The sequence below is a fragment of the Actinia tenebrosa genome, unplaced genomic scaffold, assembly GCF_029948245.1.
Source record: "Actinia tenebrosa isolate PJP-AT-01 unplaced genomic scaffold, QUT_ActTen_1.0 PGA_scaffold5__44_contigs__length_20552954, whole genome shotgun sequence".
In the NCBI taxonomy this organism is placed as follows: Eukaryota; Metazoa; Cnidaria; class Anthozoa; order Actiniaria; family Actiniidae; genus Actinia; species Actinia tenebrosa.
Genome location: NW_028292582.1, coordinates 2988120 through 3012191, shown reverse-complemented (window position 1 = coordinate 3012191; position 24072 = coordinate 2988120). Strand labels below are relative to the sequence as shown.

General features: G+C 38.0%; 1 protein-coding gene across 1 annotated transcript; it reads left to right on the top strand.

Annotated features, from left to right (window-relative positions):
- Nucleotides 1–16: 16 nt before the first annotated feature.
- Nucleotides 17–23986, top strand: LOC116289202 (coiled-coil domain-containing protein 171). The gene is made up of 29 exons (XM_089038251.1): nucleotides 17–286; nucleotides 1477–1606; nucleotides 1699–1775; nucleotides 2358–2645; nucleotides 3293–3381; nucleotides 3723–3763; nucleotides 3881–3975; nucleotides 4398–4490; nucleotides 5175–5269; nucleotides 5395–5599; nucleotides 6237–6345; nucleotides 6949–7055; nucleotides 7628–7717; nucleotides 8137–8298; nucleotides 9779–9817; nucleotides 10140–10307; nucleotides 10417–10500; nucleotides 11095–11199; nucleotides 13324–13849; nucleotides 14151–14336; nucleotides 14971–15215; nucleotides 16061–16276; nucleotides 17345–17536; nucleotides 18238–18383; nucleotides 18904–19090; nucleotides 19717–19923; nucleotides 22010–22086; nucleotides 22824–22919; nucleotides 23424–23986. Exons 1-29 carry the CDS (start codon nucleotides 113–115, stop codon nucleotides 23518–23520), a joined length of 4326 nt encoding a protein of 1441 aa, XP_088894377.1. The 5' UTR covers nucleotides 17–112; the 3' UTR covers nucleotides 23521–23986.
- Nucleotides 23987–24072: the final 86 nt, after the last annotated feature.

The following is a 24072-nucleotide window of genomic DNA, read 5'->3' as shown; positions in this document are numbered from 1 at the left end:
ATTCTTTTGTTTTCAGCAAAATTTTAATGCACCTTACCTTATTTTATCCGTATTTTCAACTGAAACATAAAATGTGATCGTAAAGTGATACCTTCGAGGTATTTTTTCCGTAATGGAGACCGGTGATTGGGGATCAAGCTTCAGTGAAGGAAGGTCTTCTCCATCAAGACCTCCAACTCCGTCTTTTAGGTCCAACAATTTTCAAGTTTCTCCCATTCCTGGTGATAAAAACTCACCAATAGGCAGCGGAAAAAGTTCGCCAGATACGGAAGATGGCCCTCACGATGTAAGCTGGCAATGGATAGGATATTTATAGTTCATTTTTATATCATTATAGGAATATTTTTACTGGTATCTATGGTTGTCCCTACGTAAACTTCGTACTTGACAGATACATCAGTAGGGTTACTGTTTCTGTCATTACAAATCTTCTTTTGTTTACTGTTTCCTAAAATGCAATTTAGCTGTCTGTGGCGCTGAATGACAAACTTATGTATCTGTCATTTCTAATAGACCATTTGTAAGATATTCCCAATGCAACTCAGTTTAGAGGACAATAACAATTTTACTCTCACGAGAATTGAAATCCATCGTTTTATCCTCTGCTCTCTGAAGAGCTCTGCTCCTTTCTGGGCATTGTTGTGAAGGGTCTATTCTGTTGGCAGAGGTATTTTTAACCCCCTGGGAAGAGTAGTTTCTCTAAGTGTCTAAAATGGCACTTCTACGTTTTTTATTAGGGCTTTTCAATTACATTCAAGCACTTTTATGCCAAATTATTTAATGGACTACTTTGAACAATGTGGTGGCCATCTTGAATCATAAGTCATTGTGGGTTTTGTAGGAGGCAAATGGACAAAGTTTTAGATTTGATTGACGTTTACCGTTCATAACAAGACAATTAGACAAGAGATGAATTAAGGAAATGCTCAGCTCCACAGCTGAGGAAATTCCTCAAATATTGTGGGGAAGACATATTTCACCATCTTCGTTTCGTTTTGCTTACTTGGTGACCCATAATGCCTTGCAATTCAAGTTAGCCACACCATCGTCAAAGTAGTCTTTTAAATGGCCTGTGGTAATTTGGCATGGTGAACACCATTGGTTGGCAGGGCTGACACTTTACAGTGTGTACTATTAGAGTGACATACCTTGAAAGGTAATTGATTCAGAAGGTGTGCAAAAGCCCTCAGATCAAGTCACCTTAAAATTAAAATAAAAACGTTAATGATGTGAATTGTGTCTCATCAAAAAAAATTTTCTTTTAAATGTTTTTTCAAGCCACAGGCAGGATTTAAACCTGTGACCTTCTGTTTGCTAGTCAGACACTCTAACCAACTGAGCTACTGGAACTCATGTTGATGAGCAAGGTCTAGATGGAATGCTTGATGAAACACACGACTCACATCTTTAATAACTTTCCAAGCTTTCCATGCAACGAACACCTTAGTAAAATGTTGTCTCCACTTGTATACACAGAGTACCATGAAAGATGATGTTATTCATGACAAACAAGCAGATTTGATTAGAAACTATCAGAAGGAAATCAGGCAACTGACGAAGAAAGTCCAGGACCTGCAGATGAACAAGACCATCATAGATGATAATGGTATTGATTGAAATAGAGCAAATTTGATATGATTTCATGATTAAACTTCAAATGATTTATTTAAATGTGTTCTCTTTTGTTTGATTTGGCAGAAACGAATGATCTGAGAAGAAAGTTGGCCAGTTTTGAAGAAGAGCAGGCAGAAAAGACAAGAATTTTCAATGAAGAGGTGAAAAATTATTATTATTCCTAGTTTATAAGATCTTCGTAAGAGCAAACTGTAGAGACAATAATATTATGCTTCAGATATCATCATCATTATCATTATAGCATTATTATTATCATTATCGTCATCATCATTATCGTTATTGTCATCATCATCATACTATGGCCATTGCAAATTGGCTGAAATGGTCCACGAGGTGGAGTAAAAAAGCAGAAGTCATGTTTCCCCCAGATTTTTTTGGTGATATTAAGTTTGTTAATATAGTTAATGTTTAATTGAGGGACTTGTAGACTTGCTGATGTTGTAGATGTATCATATCATATTTTGTCTCATGGTTTTGTTGTTTTGTAATCACTAGTTTATGTCACTAGATCTGTTATTCTCGTTATTATTCACATTATTTTATTCTTGTTATTCTTATCTAACTACACACAATCCTAGGCTGTTGTCATCTTCTATCATGGTAAAACCCAAACAACAATCATTATCAGATATTTTTGTTTATGGTTCTCAGAGGAAAACAGGAACTTGCAATACAGAATTTGTAATAAATATTCTCAATTTATTTCATTTTGAAATTGATAGACCACAAAATTGCACGGTCAGATTGCTAAACTACGCTCATCACTTGAAAGAGGAGAAACAACCAGACAGAAACTGGAATATGAACTGGCCTTGGCTAATAAAGCAGCCAGCCATGAGAAACGAGGTGCAACGGAGAGAGAACATCAATTACAGAGATCAAATTCAAGTCTAAAACAACATATTGATGAAATGAATAAGAAGATTCAGACCTTGGAGAAGGATTTGGCAAACACTAAACAGACAAGTAAAAATGATGAAAAGAAATTCAGGCAGCTTAACCTCGATAAGGTAGGTTACTGTGCATTAATGCATGTACCCTTGGAGACAATTCTATATTAACGTACATGTAGGTAAGGATCCTATGGCAGGGAGAAAATCAATATTCTACTGGCAATTGAAAAAATTGTTAACCTATGTATCTAAAGGTACATGACAATGATTTATTTGATTGACGGGTAGTCTGTTGCCCACTAACTTGTTGAGACCTTTGTCTCAGTTAGCAGTGTAGCTATGGAAACAGTTTGTAGCAATAGACGTTTTTACTGATACATCGGCCATCTTGAATTATGGGATGCTGAGGGGGCAAATGAAGAACTTCTGAACTTCCTGCCAAAGTTCGGAACTTGGTTGGCTTATTTTGCAGCAAACAAACTTTTAAACTAAAATTTTCAACCAGGAACTTCTGGATTTTCTTGACATACATGCTTGGCTTTGTTTGCTTACAGTATTCAACAGTAGACAGAGATATTGTTGGGAAGTTCAAAAGTTTATGAAGAACTTCGTTTCAAAGTTCCAAAGTTGGTCTCCATCTTGGGAATTTCTGAACATAGTTCAGAACCCGATCGTGTAAAGTATTGTGAAACTGACTGTAATATCTCAATAAAAAATAAACAAATTGATATTTTAATTAATTATATTATTATTTGCTATAACAGGATAAAGTTATTTTCCAACTGCAAGAAGAAATCAAAGATCAGCAAGATGAACAGAAGAGATTAAGTCGTGCTTTACAGGAACAAACAAAGTAAATGTTTGGTACACTTTTATTACATCTGTACTTCTGTCAAAAAAAAAAAAAAACATATTGAGGAATAATTGTAAACATTGGTGCTTTGTAGGGGTTGAGGGGGAGGGGGAGGGGGGAATCAGCAAGGTTTTTGGGGTGGAGGGGGAAGGGGCTTGCATCATTTTTCATCTTTTATACCATAGACATATTTTTAATGTTGAATAGCTATTATTACAGTTGAGCCTGCAATGAGAAATTCTTTTGTTTTAAGAATCATACAAGTGAGGCTATTGGGTCGATGCAATGCTTGTTTGCATCTCATTTGCATCCATAATAATTGCTATTGACCTCTTTTCCAGTTTCTGCAATGAAATGCAAGAAAAATGTTTAGCATTGGAAGGTGAGCGTTTTCATTTATCATTAAACCTGTAAGAGAGAGAGTTGTTCATACCATTTGCCATAACTGATATGAGGTAGAAAATGTCAAGATTTTTATTTCAAACTGTCATTTTTGCAGCGCAAAGAACAAGTCAAGGGGAAGCCATCCACAAGCAACAAAAGGAACTGGAGTTCTCTGTTGAGAAGGAAGAGCGATTGAAGAAGGAGCTAGAAGTATGTTCTAAGCTAATAGTTAATGCTTTTTGAATGCAATTTTTCTTATTTCATCTGCAAAACGGCCTTCATTTGTTGAAATACCAAGGACAGTGATATTTATTCTTAAATCAGGACTTAAAATAAGTCGACGGTCATGATGAACAGCCAAATTAGTTTAAGCTCAGTCATACCTTATTTCTGGCTCAACATTACTAAGTTAAAATGACCATGCAAGGCAATAAATTTAACTGGACAAGCTCACATTTACATGCCCCCCAAAAAAAGTTTGCTTTTGGCACCAAAATTTAATTAATTCATGTAGGATTCCTGTTGATTTGGAGGGGAAAATAAATGTACATCGCTCCTCTTTAATCAAGACCTTGCTACTCCATGTACTGGACTGTATTATAATGATTGTAATTTATTATGATATTTTTCAGCAATACCAAGAGAGGGTCAAGTCACTGGAGGAGAGTATAGAGGCTGAAAGAACAGCACATTTAGAGACAAAGTTTAACTCAGAAATAGTACAGGTATGAGATGTAAATTCTAACCTCTATCATGGACAACCAGCTGATCTGAAATAGTGACGCAAAGATGAAGTCACTTCAAAACTGGGAGTCATGAAGCCTATGAAAACTGACAACCAGGGAAAAATAAAAACCTGTCCACCATTGTAATAAAAAATATTTAACTTATTACTTATTGTGTTACTGTTATCAGCCTCTTATTAGCAACATTTTTTTCCCATTTGGTGGCCTGAAGTTAAAAATTTCAATGAGGAAAAGTGACACTTCAGTTTTGCAAATTTTCTTGAAATTTTCTGATTGACTAAAAAAATTTCTCAGATCAGCTGGAAGGTTTGAATATTTTCAAATTATTGCAAGAATCCAAATATAATATAAAGAACATTGTAAGTATGCTATAACTATGGATTCCACTGAACTATAGTTTCATGTGAGAAAAAGGCATTTTATTTCTGGTGACAAACATTGTATAAATGCTCACCTAAATGCAGATAAATGTGTAATCTATATATCAATCAGTTGGAAGGCATTTTGCATAGTCTTTATTCATTCACATTTCATAAAGATTTTAATCCATTTTTCCACTTGTTTTCCAAGGCTTTTTGTCTGTCTTATTCCTGTGTCTCCATGGTTGAAATTAAATTCAAGCTACATTTATTTTAAATTCATATCATAATCTTCTGTGTTTAGTTAAGGGTCAGGGATCTTGAAGGAGCTTTAGAAGTAGAAAAGTCAGCAGTAGAAGAAGCAAGCCATAACATGGAATTACTAAGTAAACAAAACAGGTGAGAAACCTGTACATATCTCTTTAAGGTGTTTACTAAGAACTTAATAGGGACCTTACCTTACCATCCTTTTCCCCCAAGAATGCAAAGAAAGGTGTTTTATTACTTTTCGTTTTGAATGACAGGGAATTAGAATCTACATATGAGGAAGAAAGAGATAAGTGCAAGGCTCAGGAATCAAGGATAGCAGATTTAGAAGAAACTCTTGGTAAAGAAAGGAGAGATCTGTCAGCAGAAATTGAAGAAAAACAGAAGGTTATCGCAAATTTAGCCAAACAGCTAGAAGTCCACCAGACAAACTTTGATGCTCTCAAAGCTGAGCTTACTCAAGTAAGTGATTGCATAGAAAAGAAGATTGAAGGCCAAGAAGCAGCAATCAGATACTGTAAAATTGCACTGTTTCTGCTCACAACTAAAGTGTAAGACATTGCATAAGTAAAGTAGACCATTTTAGCTTGGGTGCTATGGTAACCTAATTCAGAAATAATGTTACTTAATGGTCATGCTACGAAGACACATGAATATAGATACAACTCAAACAAAGAATCTCATTCTCAAGAGAATGACTTGTAGTCTGAAATGGTAAAAAATGCCCAAATAAGGTCTACAGCTGTATAGAGCTGTCTTAAAAGTTAAGTCAATATGTATTTCCGGGTCTAGCTAATCCCAAAAATGCTAAAATATAGCAAAAAATGTTCTCACTGATTAAACCTTCACTTCAAACAATAGAACTTTGTACAAAAAATCCTATCATGAAGAAATAGTAAGAAACTGTTAGTAGAACTGCTTATCATTTTAGACCTGGAAGTTGTTTTTCCTTTCGATCGATGTGGCATTTAAAAGCTCTATAGAGATCTACTTCAAAGCTGTGCAACATTCAACTGTTGCACATGTACAAGGCCCTGTAAGAGGCACGAGAGTTAGGGGTTTTTGGCAGAAAATCTGATTTAGTTTGTTGTACTTGCAGGCAAGAAAGCGTCAAATCAAGCTGGATACTACTTATGGCAGCAGCATGCGTGAACTTGAATTATTATTAGAAAACTTTACCATTGAGAAACCAGAAGACGACAAGAAAAGTAAGAATTATGTATGAATTTTCACCCTTGACCCACCGAATCCCTGTTTAGCCTAGTCTGTGTACTTTCCTACCAATCTTAGTTATGCCAAGAAATTTTCTTGAAAACCTAAAATAGCAAGTAATATTATTTCGTACTCCTACAAAGGTGGGGAGGGGGGGGGGGTGTTCAAACCATCTAAACACCCCTAGCAACAGGCCTGGAATTGTCACAGTCCTTTGACCCACGGTAATCTCTGTTTAGCCTAGAGTAGTCATTTCTACCCAGAATAATGTTTCTTAGGTCGTTTTTTAACAATTTTTCATCCATTTTAATACCCTGAAATAACCTACAATTCCCACACCTCATACTAACCACCTCTCATGATCGTAAGTTCATTATATCCATATAGAAAGTGCGCTACATATAAAATCTCAAATCATTATTTCAAATTTTAGTTCTTTTTCTGAACATTAGGAATTTTCCATCCACGATATTTGACATTTTAAAATTCCAATTTGATAAAAATTTGAACAAAGAACCAGCTAAGCATGCTGTAGAAGCAATGTTAAGGTATCCAAAGTGGTTCTTGTACCAACATATCCATTCATACCTTTGTCTCAGGTCAGAAAAAAGATAAAACAAAGCCGCCATCACCTGCTCAAGTACTGGAGAACCTGCGTCACACTATGTTGGACTACCAGAGCAGATGTTCTAATGCATCAGCTGAGGTAATGATGTAGATATAGAGATATAGACTCCTTGCGCTTTAGAATGCGGCTCAATCTGGGGGACATAATAAAAGGTTCTCATTCTCAGTAGATTGGAATTCATTTGTTTTGTCCCTCCGATGGAGTTGCAGGGTTTGACAGCAGCCATATTGAAAGGCAGGGACAATAGAAAGATGCTTTTGCTCATAATAGAGGTATTATTTCCTAAAGAAATAATTTTACAGGGACTGCTGATGGGGACATACTTTTCTTTCCTTTTGCATACTAGTCTCTTATGTTTTCAAAATTTGGTCTCCCTCTTTTTATGGCACTCCACTTTCCTTGCCACATGGCTGCCATGAAATCCCTCTGTTATCAGGAGCTTCAGCTAAGCAGGTAGTCTGCAGTTTAATCCTCATTACCTCATATACTTTACTTGACTCATTTTTACCCCTTGTGGATATGGCATTAAATACATCTCCCCTCCAAAAAAGGAGCACGGGTGGAAAGGCAAATGGCAGCAATAGTGTGGGAAATGTATAAAAATGTTAAAAAGTCTCTACTTTATGGTTAATATACTTTGTTGTTGGCAGTTAAAGAGGCATCGGCAGGTTGTGGAAAACCTGTCGTCTGATTGTGAGAAGTACAAGAACATGGTGATGAGAAAAGATAAGACTGTTAAGGTGAGAAATAGTGGAATCTGTATTGCATTAAAAAAGGAGGAAGACAGGATGAAAGGATGAAAGGAAGGAAGGAAGAAATAAAGGGAAGGGAATAAAAGAAAAGTAGAAATGGGAAGGAAATAGATTAAAATGGAAGAAAGAAAAGCAGGTAGAATGGACGGTGAAATGAAGAAAAAAAAAGGTAGGGAAATAAAAGAAAGGGAAGAAGAAGAGTGGAAATGAATTACAAGAGAAGGAAAGAAGTAGGGATGGATGGAAGGAGGGATGGAAGAAAAGAAAAGTGTCAACGAGAGGAGAGGAGAGTAAAAAAAAAAAAAAAAAAAAAAAAAAAAGAGGAAAGGGAAAGGAAAGGAAAAACAAAAGGGAAAGAAATAATTCCCATGTGGATGATCTATTCAACCAAGATGTTTATTCTTTAGGAACTGGAGGAGCATTTAACAAAAGCGTCTAAAGAACTAGCTAATGCTCGAACAGAATGTGCCGAGAGAGAATCAGTCATAGCTTCACTAAAACTCGACCTACAAAACAAGACAAGAACAACAGAAGAAGAGAACGATAGAATACGAAGCATTGAAGATGAGGTAAGGTTGTTAATTGTTATGCCCAACTATGACAGTTTGAAAACCGTTTCAGGGCCATAGCCACCAGTGCAGTTGGTCCAGTTTTAAGGACGGTGCCTACTAATTGAGAATCAATTATTTTTTTAAATGACTATGTGAATTATTTTAACCTATCAAAGGGTTGTCAAATTCTGGTTAGAAAAGTAGGGGTCACCATGCATTTAAAAGAAATAATAAGGCTTAGAAATCGTTAAAAAGTGATGACGTCATGATTTTACTAACACCAGGAAAAAAATTTTTTTTCAAAAGATTTTGAGAAATTTCTAATTTAAATCGTCCTAAATGACTGACACTTTGTTTCTTTACTAAAATATACCCAATTCTACCATTAATTAAATAGTTGGCTATAATATATACAATTTTTTAGCTTTGTGCTCCCTATTTTCGATCAGTAGGTACATAAAGATTGTGTCCATATTCTTTTCAAAACCAATTATTTTTTATAAATTTCATTTCAGGAGGCTAATTTAGCATTTACTCTATCATTTAAACGAAGAAAAAATAGGGGTATCCGGGCGTTTTTAAGAGATACGAATTTTTAAAGAACATTATTAGGGATCAATCTTATGTCGAATGCGTGACAAGCGTTACACAGCATACAAAACGGCGTGACAAACTCTGTTTTTGACGCGCTTGCACGTCAAGCTAAACATGCTGCTTCCTGCCATGCAAGCAAAAAACACAGAGAAAAACTCGATATTTATAAGCTTTATAGTTCCAGGAAGACTATTGGGTTTGAAGTGAAGTTATTATTGACTTTTTACTTTACAGCAGAAAGGAATTTCTGAAATATTTGGTACGTAATAAGATGATTTTTTAGATTGAGAACTCCAAAGTAAAAGAATTTCATGATGAAAGTGTTTAGCGACCAAAAAAAGATTTTCAAAACTATAATTACACACCTAGATATTAATAAATGGTAAATTTTCAATTTCATATGTATTTCTTGTTCGTTTTTATTCAAGTTTTATAGGATTAAATCTAAAGAAACGTTCGGTAAAAAGCTTTATTATTGAAAGGATTTGGTTTTTTAGAACTATGAGTCTGCCATTTTTTCAAAACTTGCCCAAAGAAACTTATGATTCTTTGTCAATAATACTTAAACCTTAGCAAATTATCTCTTTAACAAGCCTGGGTTACTTAAGATCGTTTTCTGCTTTAACTTTCATTGAAAATAAACGTTTTGTTTAGTGCAATTCGAGTAATAAATTTTGAAATTCCTCGAATGTAGATGCGCAGTACGTGTGCGCGTGGACAATAGTAGGCACCGTCCTTAATATAACCGGACAACTTTCTACTTTCTTTTTCTCGTGTTCTGCTAATTCCCAAGTGCTTTATGACTGCACCACCAAACAAGGCAGTCTTTCAGAAGACTACCCCGTTCTTGACGATCACACTCACACCACTGGGTGAATAATCTTGCAATTTTTTTCTCCTGCAGAATAATCGTCTGAAGACTGCGTACAAGAACGATGATGAGGTAAGAGATGTGGTTTCGATTAAAGTCCAACTTCTCCTCAACGGCCACCCTCGGGGAATTTTCTGGTGTCCGCTAAGAAATAGATAGAGCATAGCCGATTAATAGCTGAGGTATTAATTCAATTAAAACCGTTTTTGTGGTAATAAAAAAAGAAAGAAACGAAGGAAGGAAGAATAGAAAATATTGGGAGAGAGAAAAGAAGCCTAGCTGGTTCGTAATGCACTACAGTAACAATATTTCACATCATACCCACTTTCAAGTATATTGTATAATATTGAATGGTCAAATACTAACTTTCTCCATGTTACCTTAATAACATCAGCTTCGTCGCTCGTTCCTCCATTCCTTGTATCAACGCATGATCACAGGCAAGGTTTACGGCAGCTCTCCTGACTCATCCCTTGGCAAGTTCTCCTGGACAGATATGAGTAACATGGTATCTGAACAAGTATCTTCTCAGATGAGTGAACTACACAGGCTTACTGAAAGGGTAGGTGGTCAAAGACCTCGTATCTGGCTCAGAGATTGTTTTAGGATTGGATGGTTTACTTTTCACGATTATTGTTATTATTTAATTTGTTTTATCGTGCCTTCTTAAGGTGGATCACCTCGAAGATGTTCTTACAAGGAAAGATGAAGCACTAAAGAACAGCCAAGAAGCGCATGAACAAACTGTTGCAAAGGTAATGCCAATCAGAATCGAGAAAAACTCGCAAAACTTAGGTGTAACTTTTCCACTTGAAATCATGGATTTCCAAGGCACCAAATGAAAAAAAATACGTTGCTAATAAGCGCTTGATAACATTGATACAATAACTAATGTGTCATATTTTTTTCCAGTCACCATCATCATCTTTATTTTTCTTATTTTTCTTATTTTTTTAATTTTTCTTTATTCATCTTTATTTTTCACTGATCAATTGCCCTATAACACTATGACGTCACATCAAAACAATCTATTGTTTTAACGCTAAGGATCATGGTCGCCAGAGGGGGCAAAATAGCAGCAAAACGAATTAAATCATAATACAAAATGGTTAATTAGACGGGGAAAGGTGATAACAGATAAATGTTGTACTAAATATCCCATGTAAACAAGCTGTGACGTCATAATGTTATAGGTCAATTTTCACAAGCTTCGTGACACGGTTTTGCAGTGACGTCATTTCTAAGTCACTATTTTAGATCAGTAGGGTTCATATACCAGTTGAGTGGCATTATAAGATCCAAGCATCGATTTCATTTCATTTTGATCGTTTTGTTGGTGGTCCTATTAGCTTTCTTCAGCAATCAAAGAACGGGAAGTATCATGGAAGAAACAAAAAAGTGAACTGGAAGATCATTATAACAAGATCATCAGTGATTTAAAGAACAGATCAAAGGTATTTATACCCTGATTCCATTTGGAGTAATGGACTGAAGTGTCTTGATTTTGATGTTTTCCTGACCACAACTATTTTTTGTTAATTAACTTTCACCTTGATCGCCATTTTGACCTTGACCTTGACCTTTATTGCAGTCCTAATCATGACCTTGACCTTTTTAAAAACATGTTTTAAAACTTGATCATGACCTTGGCCTTTATTCCAACCTAACCTTCACCTATATTGGAGTTTGCCTAATGGTCGTGGGTCATGGGTCGTGGGTCGTGGGTACAAAGTCGTGGGTTCCATTTTTTTTCCAAATTTCCAAATTTATCATTTCTTCACTATTCTTCTAAAACGAGATTGTGTGGCTTTCTTCCTGTAAATTCGCGAACTCGACTCGAAGTATTAACGTAAAGCTTATAGCTTTTTGTCTCTATTATTAGTTTATAGGTTTTTTTATAGGTTTAAATATCGACTCTACTATGCAAAGTGGTTCTCAGTAAGGTGGTTCTCAAAACTGCGCAAGCTCCCCGCGTTATAACTCAGGGTTTTTCCTTTTTTTGAAAAGGCAAACCAAGCTCTGAACCAGGATTAACCGGTAACGTCTATAAAATCCCCAAACTTTGCTGTCCTCAAAATTAGCTAGTCACGCAAATCTTGACCTCTTGTTTGTCATTGGTAGTTGTTAAAAGCAAATATTTTGAGTTTTGGCTTGATAATAGAAAACGAAAGGAGCATCTTATCAGATATTTCCATAAACTTTACACCAACAATTAGAAGCAAAAATAGACTATGTGAAAAGCGATCGAATTAGAAGTGTGTTGAGAATGATTCGAAATTCAAAAAAGTTTTTGTAGTGTCCACACAGCGTGAGCAATGCAGAGTAAAATATTTCAATCTATGGCATAGCTAGTCTCGTTCCAGTCGCACCCAATACGAAAAGATACTAGATCTCTCGTATACATTAAGACATAAAATCAAAATTTGGTTCCAATAATACTGAATATAAGGTGTGAGACTGGTGATGAAGATGAAGATGGAGACGCATGTTGGAATCTCCTAAACCGGCGATTATTCATTCCATGTAGTGGGTGGACATGATTTTTAAAGAGCTGGCTCTATTGGAATTTCCACTTTCCTTATAATTTAGGTATGGACCCGGAAAATCAAGAATAAAACATCGTTTTGATTATACTTACATCAAATCGGTTCTTCTCTAAGTTAGTGAATATAACTTCTTTGACCTTCCTGGTATTTAAGCCCAACTGATACGCTGCCGCTGCATAAAAGCAGTCCCTATCAACCTTGGAGTTGTAGGTAACGGTAAACCCCGCACTTTCGAGTCGTTTACTCAGGATTTCCATACTAACACAGAGAACTACTAAGAAATAGTGAAACAAGCTTTCTCGCAACGACAAAAAACATAGAACGAGGAGAAACGCGATGCCGAAAACGCGAATTTGCTGTCCATCAACTTCACACGTTTGCAGCGGCTTGTCGCTCCAGTTTCTAGGTAACATCTTGATAAAGTCCATTGAAGACTCCTCGTTGAAGCGAGACAAGGTAAAAGACTAGTTGTTTTTTTTTTTTCCCCCGCCAAATTTATGTTTGAACAGTAAGGCCAATATAAATGAAATGTAAGAAAGTGCTAAAAGGTTTTCCAGGCCACCAATTTTGGTGTGTTTTTATAACACTGTCACGCCAATCAGACACAGACTACCTTGCACAACCCACAATTACACCGAATTTATAGGAACAAAGCCACACGATTTCGTTTTGGAAGTATAGTGATAAATTAAATTTATAAATGATAAATTTGGAAAAAAATTGGAACCCACGACTTCGTACCCACGACCCACGACCCACGACCATTAGGCAAACTCCCTATATTGCAGTCTTAATCATGACCTTGACCTTTTAAAAAAACATTTTAAAAACTTGATCATGACCTTGACCTTTATTCCAACTTGACCTTGAACTGAACCTAGAAAAGGCGAAAGCTTCCTCCACTTTGACTCCGCGGTCTCTGCTTTACAAGAATTACTTTAATGATGATGTGTGTGATGACGCGCAACAGTCGGTACGGTGTTCAGTTTGGACCGCTCATCTACTTAACTTGTTCACTGCGTTTGTTACTAGAAAAGTCAAAATCTGGCCGACAAAGCCTGGGAGAAGATCCAACAAACCGGTCACGTGAAGGAAACCCTGGAACAACAAAACAACAAGTTGATCCAAAGCATGGCACACAAGTCACGCGAGAACGCTTCCCTCCTCGCTGCCTGCGCACTACTGACGGGAACCCTGTGGCCTGCATATACCCGTATACGAGCACTCACTCAACAAAGAAACATGCTGAACGAGTATGTCAGCTCTTTGGAAGGACTTAGACGTATGGCGAGGAATCTGAGTGACATGTTGAATAATGAACTGGAGGACGAATCAACGCCCGAGGGGACTCCCCTTAGGACTCGTCTTTTCTCAGACGGACGACATCCTTTATTGGTTTTCAGAGCTGCTGTGATTGCTGTTATCGCAGCCAATAGATTGCGCTATTTGGGTCACGTGAGTTGTAAGCTTTTCGTGTCGTCTGCTTGTCCAGGTGAAGTGGGTGGACTGTCTGTGGTGATGGCTGGTGGACTTCCCAGAGAAAGAGTACATTTTAAAGGTGAACCTAACACTTTACTCTTTATACATTTTTTAAAAATTACAATAAATACTGCTATTTCAATGAAGGTCGGTGAACGTTTTTTTGCATGAATGTATTTATGATCTAAATGATGTTATCACAAACAAACAAAAAATGCTGGAAAAACATGCAGACAATGTTAGTGAAATTCCATATTGTTGTGACCTATCGCTGATTGCAGTCGCTCAGTCGGTATGCAACATGCAACATAACCTTCACAAACATTTTTTAAAAATCTTTAAGTAAATTAAGTGACCCTCTAATGTTTTCATTTCTGTAGCTGTTATAGAGAATCTGAACCAAACTATTTACGACATACGCAAGTCACGTGATATGTCTGGAGGCTGTAACGCGCATGCGTGGTTCACCAGTGCTCATTTACGAGATCACGTGACCAGCTCATTGGTTGATTTACAAGATTGTCTGAGCCGATCTTTGGGTCGTGACCAGACACACCAAGAAGAAGGTAAGAAGAGAAGGATACTTAGGGACCAGTCATTTTTTGAGTCGGAGAGAGGGATGGAGGAGAAAATGTTTTTGATGCAAAAAAATTTCCAGACCCAAACCTAATAGCATTGATGTCTTTCGGGTACCCCCCGCCCCCTCAATCGTTTAAAAAATCCTCCCAATCTTCCCGATCATCCTTTTGATCTTTCAAGGCCCCCTTGTTCCACAAAAAAAATTGAGGGCCCTCCATTTTCTCCTCCACCCCCCCCACCCCCCCCCCCCCCCCCGACTTAAATAGTGACTGGTCCCTTAATCATGATGTCCCGTTCTATTTTATAGACCTTGTGTGATGCATTGAGGTGTAGCTTCAATATACGAACATCGTTTATTGGCGGATCATGCCTTATATGGTGTTGTTTGTACCCAAGCTAGACCACGATGCACCGTGTTTGTCGAACTCGGAAAAGACCAGTTTGCCAATGCATTACCACCATTAATTCTTTTGTTCTTGGTATGTCTGTATGGTGATTGCTTCTCTGAATGAAGTATTATCGTCCTCCTTGACTCATTTGACTATATTGTCGTTCTTTATCTTTCTGCTTACCAATGATAAACACCTCAGCCCTTAACGCCATTGGTTTCTTAATTTGCAGAAGAGGTTTCATTGGTTACCAGTTCTCCATCAGAAACAACTGCAGTAATCAACGCTGCAAGAAATTCCTTCTCTAAGCTAGTTTCCAGGATACAACCCGAGTTCCCTGCCGCTTCGTCCGAAGAGGAAATGTGGCGAGATGGGTATGGTTACCGTGGAGACCTCGTGTTCATGCTGGGTCAAGGACTGCATAAATTACTGACGAGTTTTAATTTACCGAATGGAACGAATTACTCCTCATCACAGGTAAAATGACATTTAAAATACACTATGGAAAATTATTTAACGATTATTCGCCGAAGGCGAAGTGAACATCGGGGAATATTTACTGAGACGCGAGTCTTTTAGCATATACCAACTTGTGTACAGAGTAACTTATTTTTATATACAATAATTCAATAAAAACAAACAAACAGAAACTTTTAGATTGCGTAACAAATTCATGCAAAACTTTTAGCAAAACTTTTAGCAAAGCCTTTAGGCCATACTTCGTTGCCTTTTTAGTATTGATGGGAATGGCATTTATTTTAATTTTTTCAATTTCCTCATCAGAAATTATAGCAAAACGATTGCCGGCAGATGCCATTTTGTTGCCGACTCAATATTCCGAGATTCAAAGGTGAATATCGTACAATATTCACCTCCAATTAACCAATGAGCGCGCGCGTTCTTAGGAAGTACACAAGTTGGTATATGCTACAAATATAAAGAAAGATGCGAGTATCTCTAAAGGGTTTCTCAGCAACTGCATATTGTAAGGCAATACAAAATTTCTCCGTTGAGAACCAAATTGATTTTCACATCTTGTTCCTGCCTTCCAACTATCCAGTAACAATGCTTGAATGGTTCATCTGAAACCGCGAAACAAATTTTGGGCTGATCAAAGCCAGCGAATGCTCACGGATCGAGTCGGAATGCAGTCTGTTGGATTTTGCGGAGGGAGGAACATTGGAGAACCCGGAGAAAAAATCTCGAATCAAGTGAGAGACTCAACAAACTCTACTCACATGTGATGCCTTGCTAGTAAACATTACGAATCGGTATAGTACTAGGACAAACACTCAATGACTTCTCTGGGTCTTTCCTTTCAGCAAACTATAGCCAACCTTCAAGGTCATATATTAGGGTTTACTCAACGGCTTCACACGGCTGAAGTAGAGAGACGGTCTCTGAGGTTAGAACTATCTAAGGCTTGCCAGGAGGCATCAGAACTGAAGAATGTCCATGTCGGTAACCAAGGTGAAGTTATGAAGGCACGTGAGAATGCACGAAGCTTGGAGGCAAAGATACAGGAAATGAAAGAAGAGGTAATCTGTTTTCTAATTGGTCTGTCCAAAAATGTCATCCTGCATTCCGATTGGAAGAAGTTCATGAACTTCTGCAATTGGTCAATTCAAAATTGTGATGATTTAGAACGAATTAGCCAATCAGCGGACATTTTGTTCGTCGTTCAATATTTCCTAGTTCTATGTTTTTGGCGTGATAATAACAGGTTTTACTCGAAAATGAAAGGAAAAAACTTATTCTTGGTAAGATTTACCAGATACCTTAGAAATAGTATATTTTGTCGTTGGTGGAAAATATTTCGTTTTGAAAATACAAGGGATAATAGACCATGTCGTTCTGACAGTTTTAAATAAAATACGATGAAAACGGTTCCGAGTAGGGAGAGCATCGTTATGAATCCAAATTTTGGACCAAAGACGACGAGGTGTAGAACTACAATATTTATCAATATATATCATGTGTTCGCATCATGAAACTAGTTGGGCGTGATGCGTCAAATTTAAATCTTGATTCCTTTCTGCAACGAATGCGCGCAACGGTTGTAGGTAGACGCACGGCGTGATTTGATGGTTTTTAAAGATTCCAGTTTTAATCTAAAGAGATTGTTTTTCTTCTATAGACCCCTTGCATGTGACGTCGAAACAGTTCAACAAAACAAAAGAATTTCAATCTGCTGAGAATCGAAAACATATTGTTATGTCCTCCAAATTGAGCTGCATTCTGGCGTGCTGCAAGGGGACTATAGAGTGTGTGCATCGTGTGACTCAAAATCCCTTGAGATATGAATGACAATGAAACAGCCGCCATGGTGGTTGATCTAACAAGAGAAGCTAATGAGGAATGCTTTGTTATCGTCAACCAAGATGGTGGTTATGACGTAACATGCACATGCTCTATAGAGACTTTGCGCCATCACGTGATGAAAGCCAAGGCAGGAGGCAGGAACAATTGAATCTGGTTTGATTTACATGAGAAAGAATTCAGTTTCCCAGGGAAAAAGACTCTACTATTGTGCCTCTTTTCATGACTGCCACGTCGAGATGGTGCAAGCCTCTATTTACAGTAAATAATTTTTTATATTATTCCAGATGGTTTCCATGGTACCTGTGGATCGATTCCAGAGCGTGTGCGATGAACTGAATAATGCATTAAAACGCGAGCAACAAGCCCAGGCGTTACTGAACGAACAGACTACACAGATGCAAGAGATCGGTGCGCGGTTAGAGATGCATGCTTCGCAGGGTGACGAAAAGGATGCTACGTTGGAACAGGCTGTTAGGGTAAGAGTCTGCAATAATGGGGACCTTTAGCATGTTTTTTGTTTACCACTGACCACTAATCCCTAGAGATCAGGCCCAGAAACACGCCCGCAAACACGGAAAAACACTCAGCATCTATGAAACTCAATATGGCCACTTATCCAGAAACAACTTCGTTATCGGACGCCTTGCTAAAGGTCGAAAGTTTGACGTAAAACGCCTGACGTTGAACTGCAGTTTGGGGTTTGCGGGGCTAGCAAGAACGTCTTGCTAAAGAGGTCTCTAATAACAGTAATAACAGGACGGGGGAGGGAACTGTAGTAAACGGTACTGGAAACAGTAGTATAGGCTGTCAGGGTAAGGGTCTACAATATCAGTAATAACAAGACGGGGCAGGGAACTGTAGCTAGCTGTAGTGGAAACAGCAGTATAGGCTGTCAGGGTAAGGGACTACAATATCAGTAATAACAGGACGGGGGGGGGGGGGGGGCTGTAGCAAACGGTACTGGAAACAGCATTATCGGTAGCATCAGCATCAGAAGTAATAGTTGAATGAACTACTTCAACGATACGGCGGCCATCTTGGATCGCAAAACTCTTTGGGACGTGCAGGGGCGAATAAATATCAGAGATGGCGGATAATATGGGTGGTGTAGTGGTTTACCGCTCGTTTCTCACCGCTGTGGTCGATGATCGATGTGCCGTCTCTCTCTCTCTTCTAGGGTCTGAGTGAAGCCAAGATGGATCTTCGTCGTCAGGAACACGCTGTACGTCAGATGAACAAACAAATCACGTATCTAGAATCAGAGAAGAAGTCGCTATCAGAACGACTGACTGACGCGGAAACAACTTTAACGTCTGCTGCCAGGTATGGGTAGCCTCCCTCACCTCTTTAACGTCTGCTGCCAGGTATGGGCAGCCTCCCTCACCTCTTTAACGTCTGCTGCCAGGTATGGGTAGCATCCCTCATCTCTTTAACGTCTGCTGCCAGGTATGAGTAGCCTCCTTCACCTCTTTAACGTCTGCTGCCAGGTATGGGTAGCATTTTTCATGTGTCTCTGACCCAACGGTTTCCAGACGTCTGGCGTTTTTACCCCCGACAGTTAAATTTACGACGGGCCGAGTGCATTCCGATCGTGAGCGAAAAATATTCCCACGACTCGGCAGCATATTTCCTATTTATCGCTGGCGATTGGAATGACTAATGATGCAATCAGCTCGTCAAAAATTTGATTGGCGGGAGCAAAAACGCCAGAATTCTGGAATCTGTTGGTTTACATAAGCGTGAAACGGGTTTTTACGCTAGTATTAGAATACATGTCCTGGTAAAAGCTTTGTTTTTGTGTGCGATCACGAAAAAGGTGTTCAGTAGCTTTGTTGTTTAACAGAGAGAAAGAAGCTCTTCTTGCGTATCTTAAGTCAGTGGAGAGGGCCCTGGAGCAGAGTATAGATCAAGTACGTTTATCACAGGGAACAGTAGGTCTGTACGAGTTGACTCTACCTCAGCTGATGACCCCAGATGAGAGACTTGCTCTAGATGGACAATCAGTAGGACCGGAAATGCTTGCTATTCAGGTAAGAAATTCCCGTTCGCGGATCCTGCGATGTTTTTGGTCTTCGCTAAAGATAAGGTTATAATTGAATAAGTATTCTCGTCACAGTCTGATTGGCTAAATTTGATCACGTGACGGCTAATATATTGCCCGCGCGAGACACAGTTGAATGTCATGACGGACATGTGAGAGGGATACTTATTCACACGTGAGAAAAAGCGACCAATCAGAGCATTTGTTATGCCTAGCTCACACTTGTAACACGATCATTAACATAAGCGGCATGCGCTTCCCTGATCAATATATTCTTGTGTTTCAAGTTTGAGCCAGGAAGATTAGAAATTCCTAGGTTGAGCCGGGGGAAAAACTGGAGGTCGAGTTAGAATTGTAGTACGAAATAGACGCTGCCTTTAAAGCGTACCGCTAAAACAGCCCCACAATTCACCGCAATGCCAACTCGGCCCAGGTTTTTCCTCAACCTCGCAATGGCTAAGTAGGACAGCTTTTGTACAACTGAAAATCACACGGTTTTGATTGGATAATTAATGACGTGCTCTGTGATTGGCTCGAAGAATGTTGTTAATGCTATTCCACAGTCATATAATCTATTCAGCGTAGCTTTATACTATGTTTTTTGTGTGTGCACAGAATGTAGTGTTAGCATTCGTGGAAGCACAGCAAAAATCCCTGGATCAAATCGCATCCTTGCAAACCGAGAGACAACAGATCTTATCACGGATAGCCTCCATGGATGAAGAACTGACGTCCCACAAAGCTCACATCCAGTCGTTAAAGCGAGAACTATCAGCGGCCTGTAGAAGACAGATGAGTGATGACGGGATGAGCGACCTCACGGTGAGTCGCGTAGCCTCACGTTCAAGGGTTTGTGAACGAGGTTACGCAGGTTTAAGAGAATCAACAACGTCGTGTAATCTTATACCTACACCTGCAGAATCCCTTTTGGCAGCTTTTTTGTTATGCTTCTTTTAACTATTGTCTTGGTATTGTCAAAGGAGTTTTAATATTTGATATGAGGTTTGGAAAAGAATTGTGGTAGTTTTTTTGTATAAAACGTCGTTGGGTTTAGGTTCTGAAAAAAGCACCTTGATATTTAATTAGATGCTTTTACATTCAAAATCGAATTCAAAAATCGTACATTCTCCTCGTGATATTCAATTGGTATTGTAGAATTGCTACAGTTTTTGAAAAGAAAAATGCTGAAAGTAGATGTCAAGCTTTCGCATGAGGTACATTCATAAACAATTTAAACGTGTCTCTTTTATCAAAAATGATGGAAGTTTCTAATCCTTGTTAGTCATCAGCGAAATCAGTAAAGAAACAGAGCTTTGATGATTCGTTAAACAAACTGGACGACTGTTGGACGTTACTGAACAGTGCCAAGGCAATAGAGAATAGGAAGGTTACTAATCTTGTCAAACTACAGGTAGGAAGATAGGGAAATAGCTGACTCATTCATGCTTGATAGTGAAGATAATCGTACACGCGGGGGAGGGGGGTGGTGGATCCATAGGTTCTAGAATATCCAGTTGTATCGATACCCTAAGAAAACCTCTAAGCTGAATGAAAGTAAGGGCACGGCTAACTCACAAATCGAAATGGAGCTTAGTGTGTTGGGCTCTGCGAAGGGAGGAACTCTAGAGAAGCCGCGGAAGAACCCACGAATCAAGAGAGAGACCCGACAAATTCTGCATATCTTTGGAATGAATGTGACGTCATGAGGGCCAAGTTGGTCGTTGACATTGACCAAAAATTTGGTCTTTGGTTTCGTTTGTTATTCCAGCCAACTTGTCAGGCACCATTTATTTTGCCTTACATTTTTATTTAAAGGGTTGCACCCCATCGATATAGACTTTCGATCAGGTTGAAACACTCACCCCTCCCCACCCCCAGCTTCTTGCATTAAGGCTGGCCGCACACTTGCTCCTAATCTTCTAAGTTTCATTTAGTTATACATTTAAACTTTTGTGTGTGGATCGTTCAATAGAGCGAGTTACAAGAAGCTTGTAGAAGATTGTCAAGTGATGAAAATGAAAGCTCAGATTTTGCAAGTTCATCTAACTTCACTTCTACAGACAAGCAGATAGACAGTGAAACGGATAGAAAGGTAGAGATGAATGCAGCAATACTATTGGTCAGGGAAATGTGAACCTTATTTTAATTGAATTTGACAATCACTAGTCAGTTTTGAGAATGATGTCTTTAACTTCCACGTGAGTAAGACAGAAAGACAGTTAAGTCGATAAAACGTCTAGAAAGATATGTACGGCATTGAATAAGCAAAACGTAAACTAACTGTGGCGTTCCTAGAGATCTATTCTTGGGCCTTTCTAGTTCAAAGGCTATATTGTTGTCACCAATTATGTCAAATTTACCATCTAACACAAAACATTTAATTGAGGTTGCTAGGTAGTTTCGAAACTGAAGTATTTGAATTTGAATGTCAATGCTTTGTGTTTGAACAGCGAATCGTATAAAAAGTGGTTAGTTGAATGGTGACGCCTAAAAAATATATATATTTATTATATAATTACCAATGAAATATCTATTTTTCTCTATTTCGAAAAATTGATATCTTCACACGTGAAAATAACATGTTATTTTCACGTGTGAAAATAACACCATTGCGATGGATATTCAAAAATACACGGAAAGAATTGCCTGAAAAAGCCAAAACATACTTTATTGATAATTATATAATAAACAGAATATTACATGGGCGCGCGGAGATACGAATTTTATCTTCTCGTGTTGAAAATCTCTCACTGACTCGTTCGCTGCGCTCACTTGTGAGAGATCTTTTCAACACTCTTTTCATATCCTCTATATATCTCGTAGTTTAATTTCAATCTAAATTTTAATTTCAACTATAAAGAGTCATTTAAAAAAAACTTAAATTAGCTTTTATTTGCTGTTTTTGCAGGACGGTTTCCCGAACAAAGAACCCACGAGTCGTCGATATCCTGAAGACAGTTTTAAAGCCGACTTTGTACCTTTATCGTAAGTAAATGACGTATTATTTTTCATTTCACTTTCCCAGGATTTCCAATTTTTAATCCACCGTCAAGATTTCTTGAGCAAGAGGGACTAGCAAAAACAGAGCGCTTTCCCATCTTTGAAAACGTCGACGACTTCTAAACTGAACTCACACTGTTAGAAGTTTGATGGACGGAAACTAAATACGAGAAAATGTGCTTGGTTTGGAGATGTTTGGGTTGGAGAAAAAGTGAAAAACGTTACATTAAATAATAGAATCAAGGGAGTTGTAGCGGTAGTGAAGGGTTATCCGATTCGATTCCCGCACTTAGCATCACACGTGCGTAGAGTTCGGTTTGTTAGATCTCTCCCTTGATTCGAGGTTTTACTCCGAGTTTTCCGATTTCCCTCCCTCCAAAAAACCTAACATACTTAATTCAAATTCGATCTGTGAGTTGGTCATTCCCCCACTTACATCAACCCAGAGGTTGTTTCAGAGAATTCATAAAATTTGAAGGATTTTTTAAGATGACACTCGACTTCAAGCGTATTAATAAACTTGACATTATTCAACGTAAAACGTTACATCGGCCATTTTTAAAACTATTTTCTACTATAAGGTTCGGGTCAAACGTAGAACTTTACATGAGCCGAACCTAATTAAAACAATGAATAACAAGGCTGTCTTCTTTGATGTCATTAGGTTCGGCTCATGTGAAGTTCGACGTTTAAAATTATCCTAACTGTCTTGTGTTTTGCAGCGCTCATCGGGACTCCAGTCTCTCAGGATTCAGACCTTCTTTTGCTTCTACTTCCATCCCATCAAATGAAGATAACAACAAAGCAAGTTTTTCAAGGTATTGTAAAAATACTACCACAAACCTCGGAAATTAAGCCCTGGGCTAATAATACTGATTTGTCCAATGTACATTTGAGATGAGCTTATTATTTTCTCAGAGGGCTTCCTTTCGAAGTAGTTTGCCTTTTGGAAAGAAATGTACGTTCAAAATACGCTGGGGAATTTTGGTATTGCATTTTACATTTCAAAATACGGCATTTAGCATTGTGAACTTTATAGGCCAAGAAATATTGTATTTGATCCTTACATCTATCTAACCAACAGCAACAAGCCGGCTTTATTTATTTGTGACAACTATGATATTGTCGATAAAGAAAACTATATCAAAAATCACAAAATAGTTAAACTTGGAAACACTCAGTACGTCTTTGGTTGTAGGTTCATTCTTAAAAAGCACAATAAACTTTTATTTGGAAGGGCTTATTATAGGAAGCTTGTTTACCAATCATTCTGACTTTGAAATCGTTATTTTAAAAAAGATTTGCAAACAATTTTTTTGCAGCCCTAAACGAAGAGTCCCATCACGTTCATCGCACAAGAGACCAAGTCGACAACAAGGACAAGATTATTCGAAATATTATGACCCAAACCACCGCTGACCGCGTGCAGGACAGTGTGAAATGAACTGTATTATAACGTGTATCCTTTGGATAGCTATTTTATGTGATTAATATAAAGGCTATTGGATGTTTAACTATGACTGAAACATGTTTAAATAACGTTTGCATATCAAGTTATATGGGACAATCGCTGAGTAACACAAAAGCGAGGCTAGTTGTCCTCGTGTATTACACTTATACTGGGAAAGTAGACTTCGTTTTCAAGTTCCACGTCAGTCTCCCACGCGGTCGTTTTAGACGCATGAATAAGGTACGAAGTATTAAGCTACCTTGAGCATGCATTTTGATCTAATTTCGAATTTTATGAACATAAAAACATTTCAGAACCTTTCAGATCCGGGAAAAGGTATCTTCAGATATTTGTATGCCAATCAGTGTACATCTTAACGAGTCAAAATACTGTAAATTATCATTATGTTTTGCCAATAAACGGAATTTTACTGCTCACGCGTGTGTGCTTTTCCACGGTACCAACGAGAAACGCCTAACTTATTTTGACTGTTGCGTATTTATCAAGCACATACAGGTACG

What these genes read in the sequence shown, in the direction of transcription:
- LOC116289202 (XM_089038251.1), top strand. Translation starts at nt 113, where the DNA reads ATGGAGACCGGTGATTGGGGATCAAGCTTCAGTGAAGGAAGGTCTTCT. An exon ending in TACACAGGCTTACTGAAAGG is followed by an intron (nt 10,308 to 10,416) that starts GTAGGTGGTCAA and finishes TGCCTTCTTAAG; the next exon opens with GTGGATCACCTCGAAGATGT. An exon ending in ATGAACAAACTGTTGCAAAG is followed by an intron (nt 10,501 to 11,094) that starts GTAATGCCAATC and finishes TGGTCCTATTAG; the next exon opens with CTTTCTTCAGCAATCAAAGA.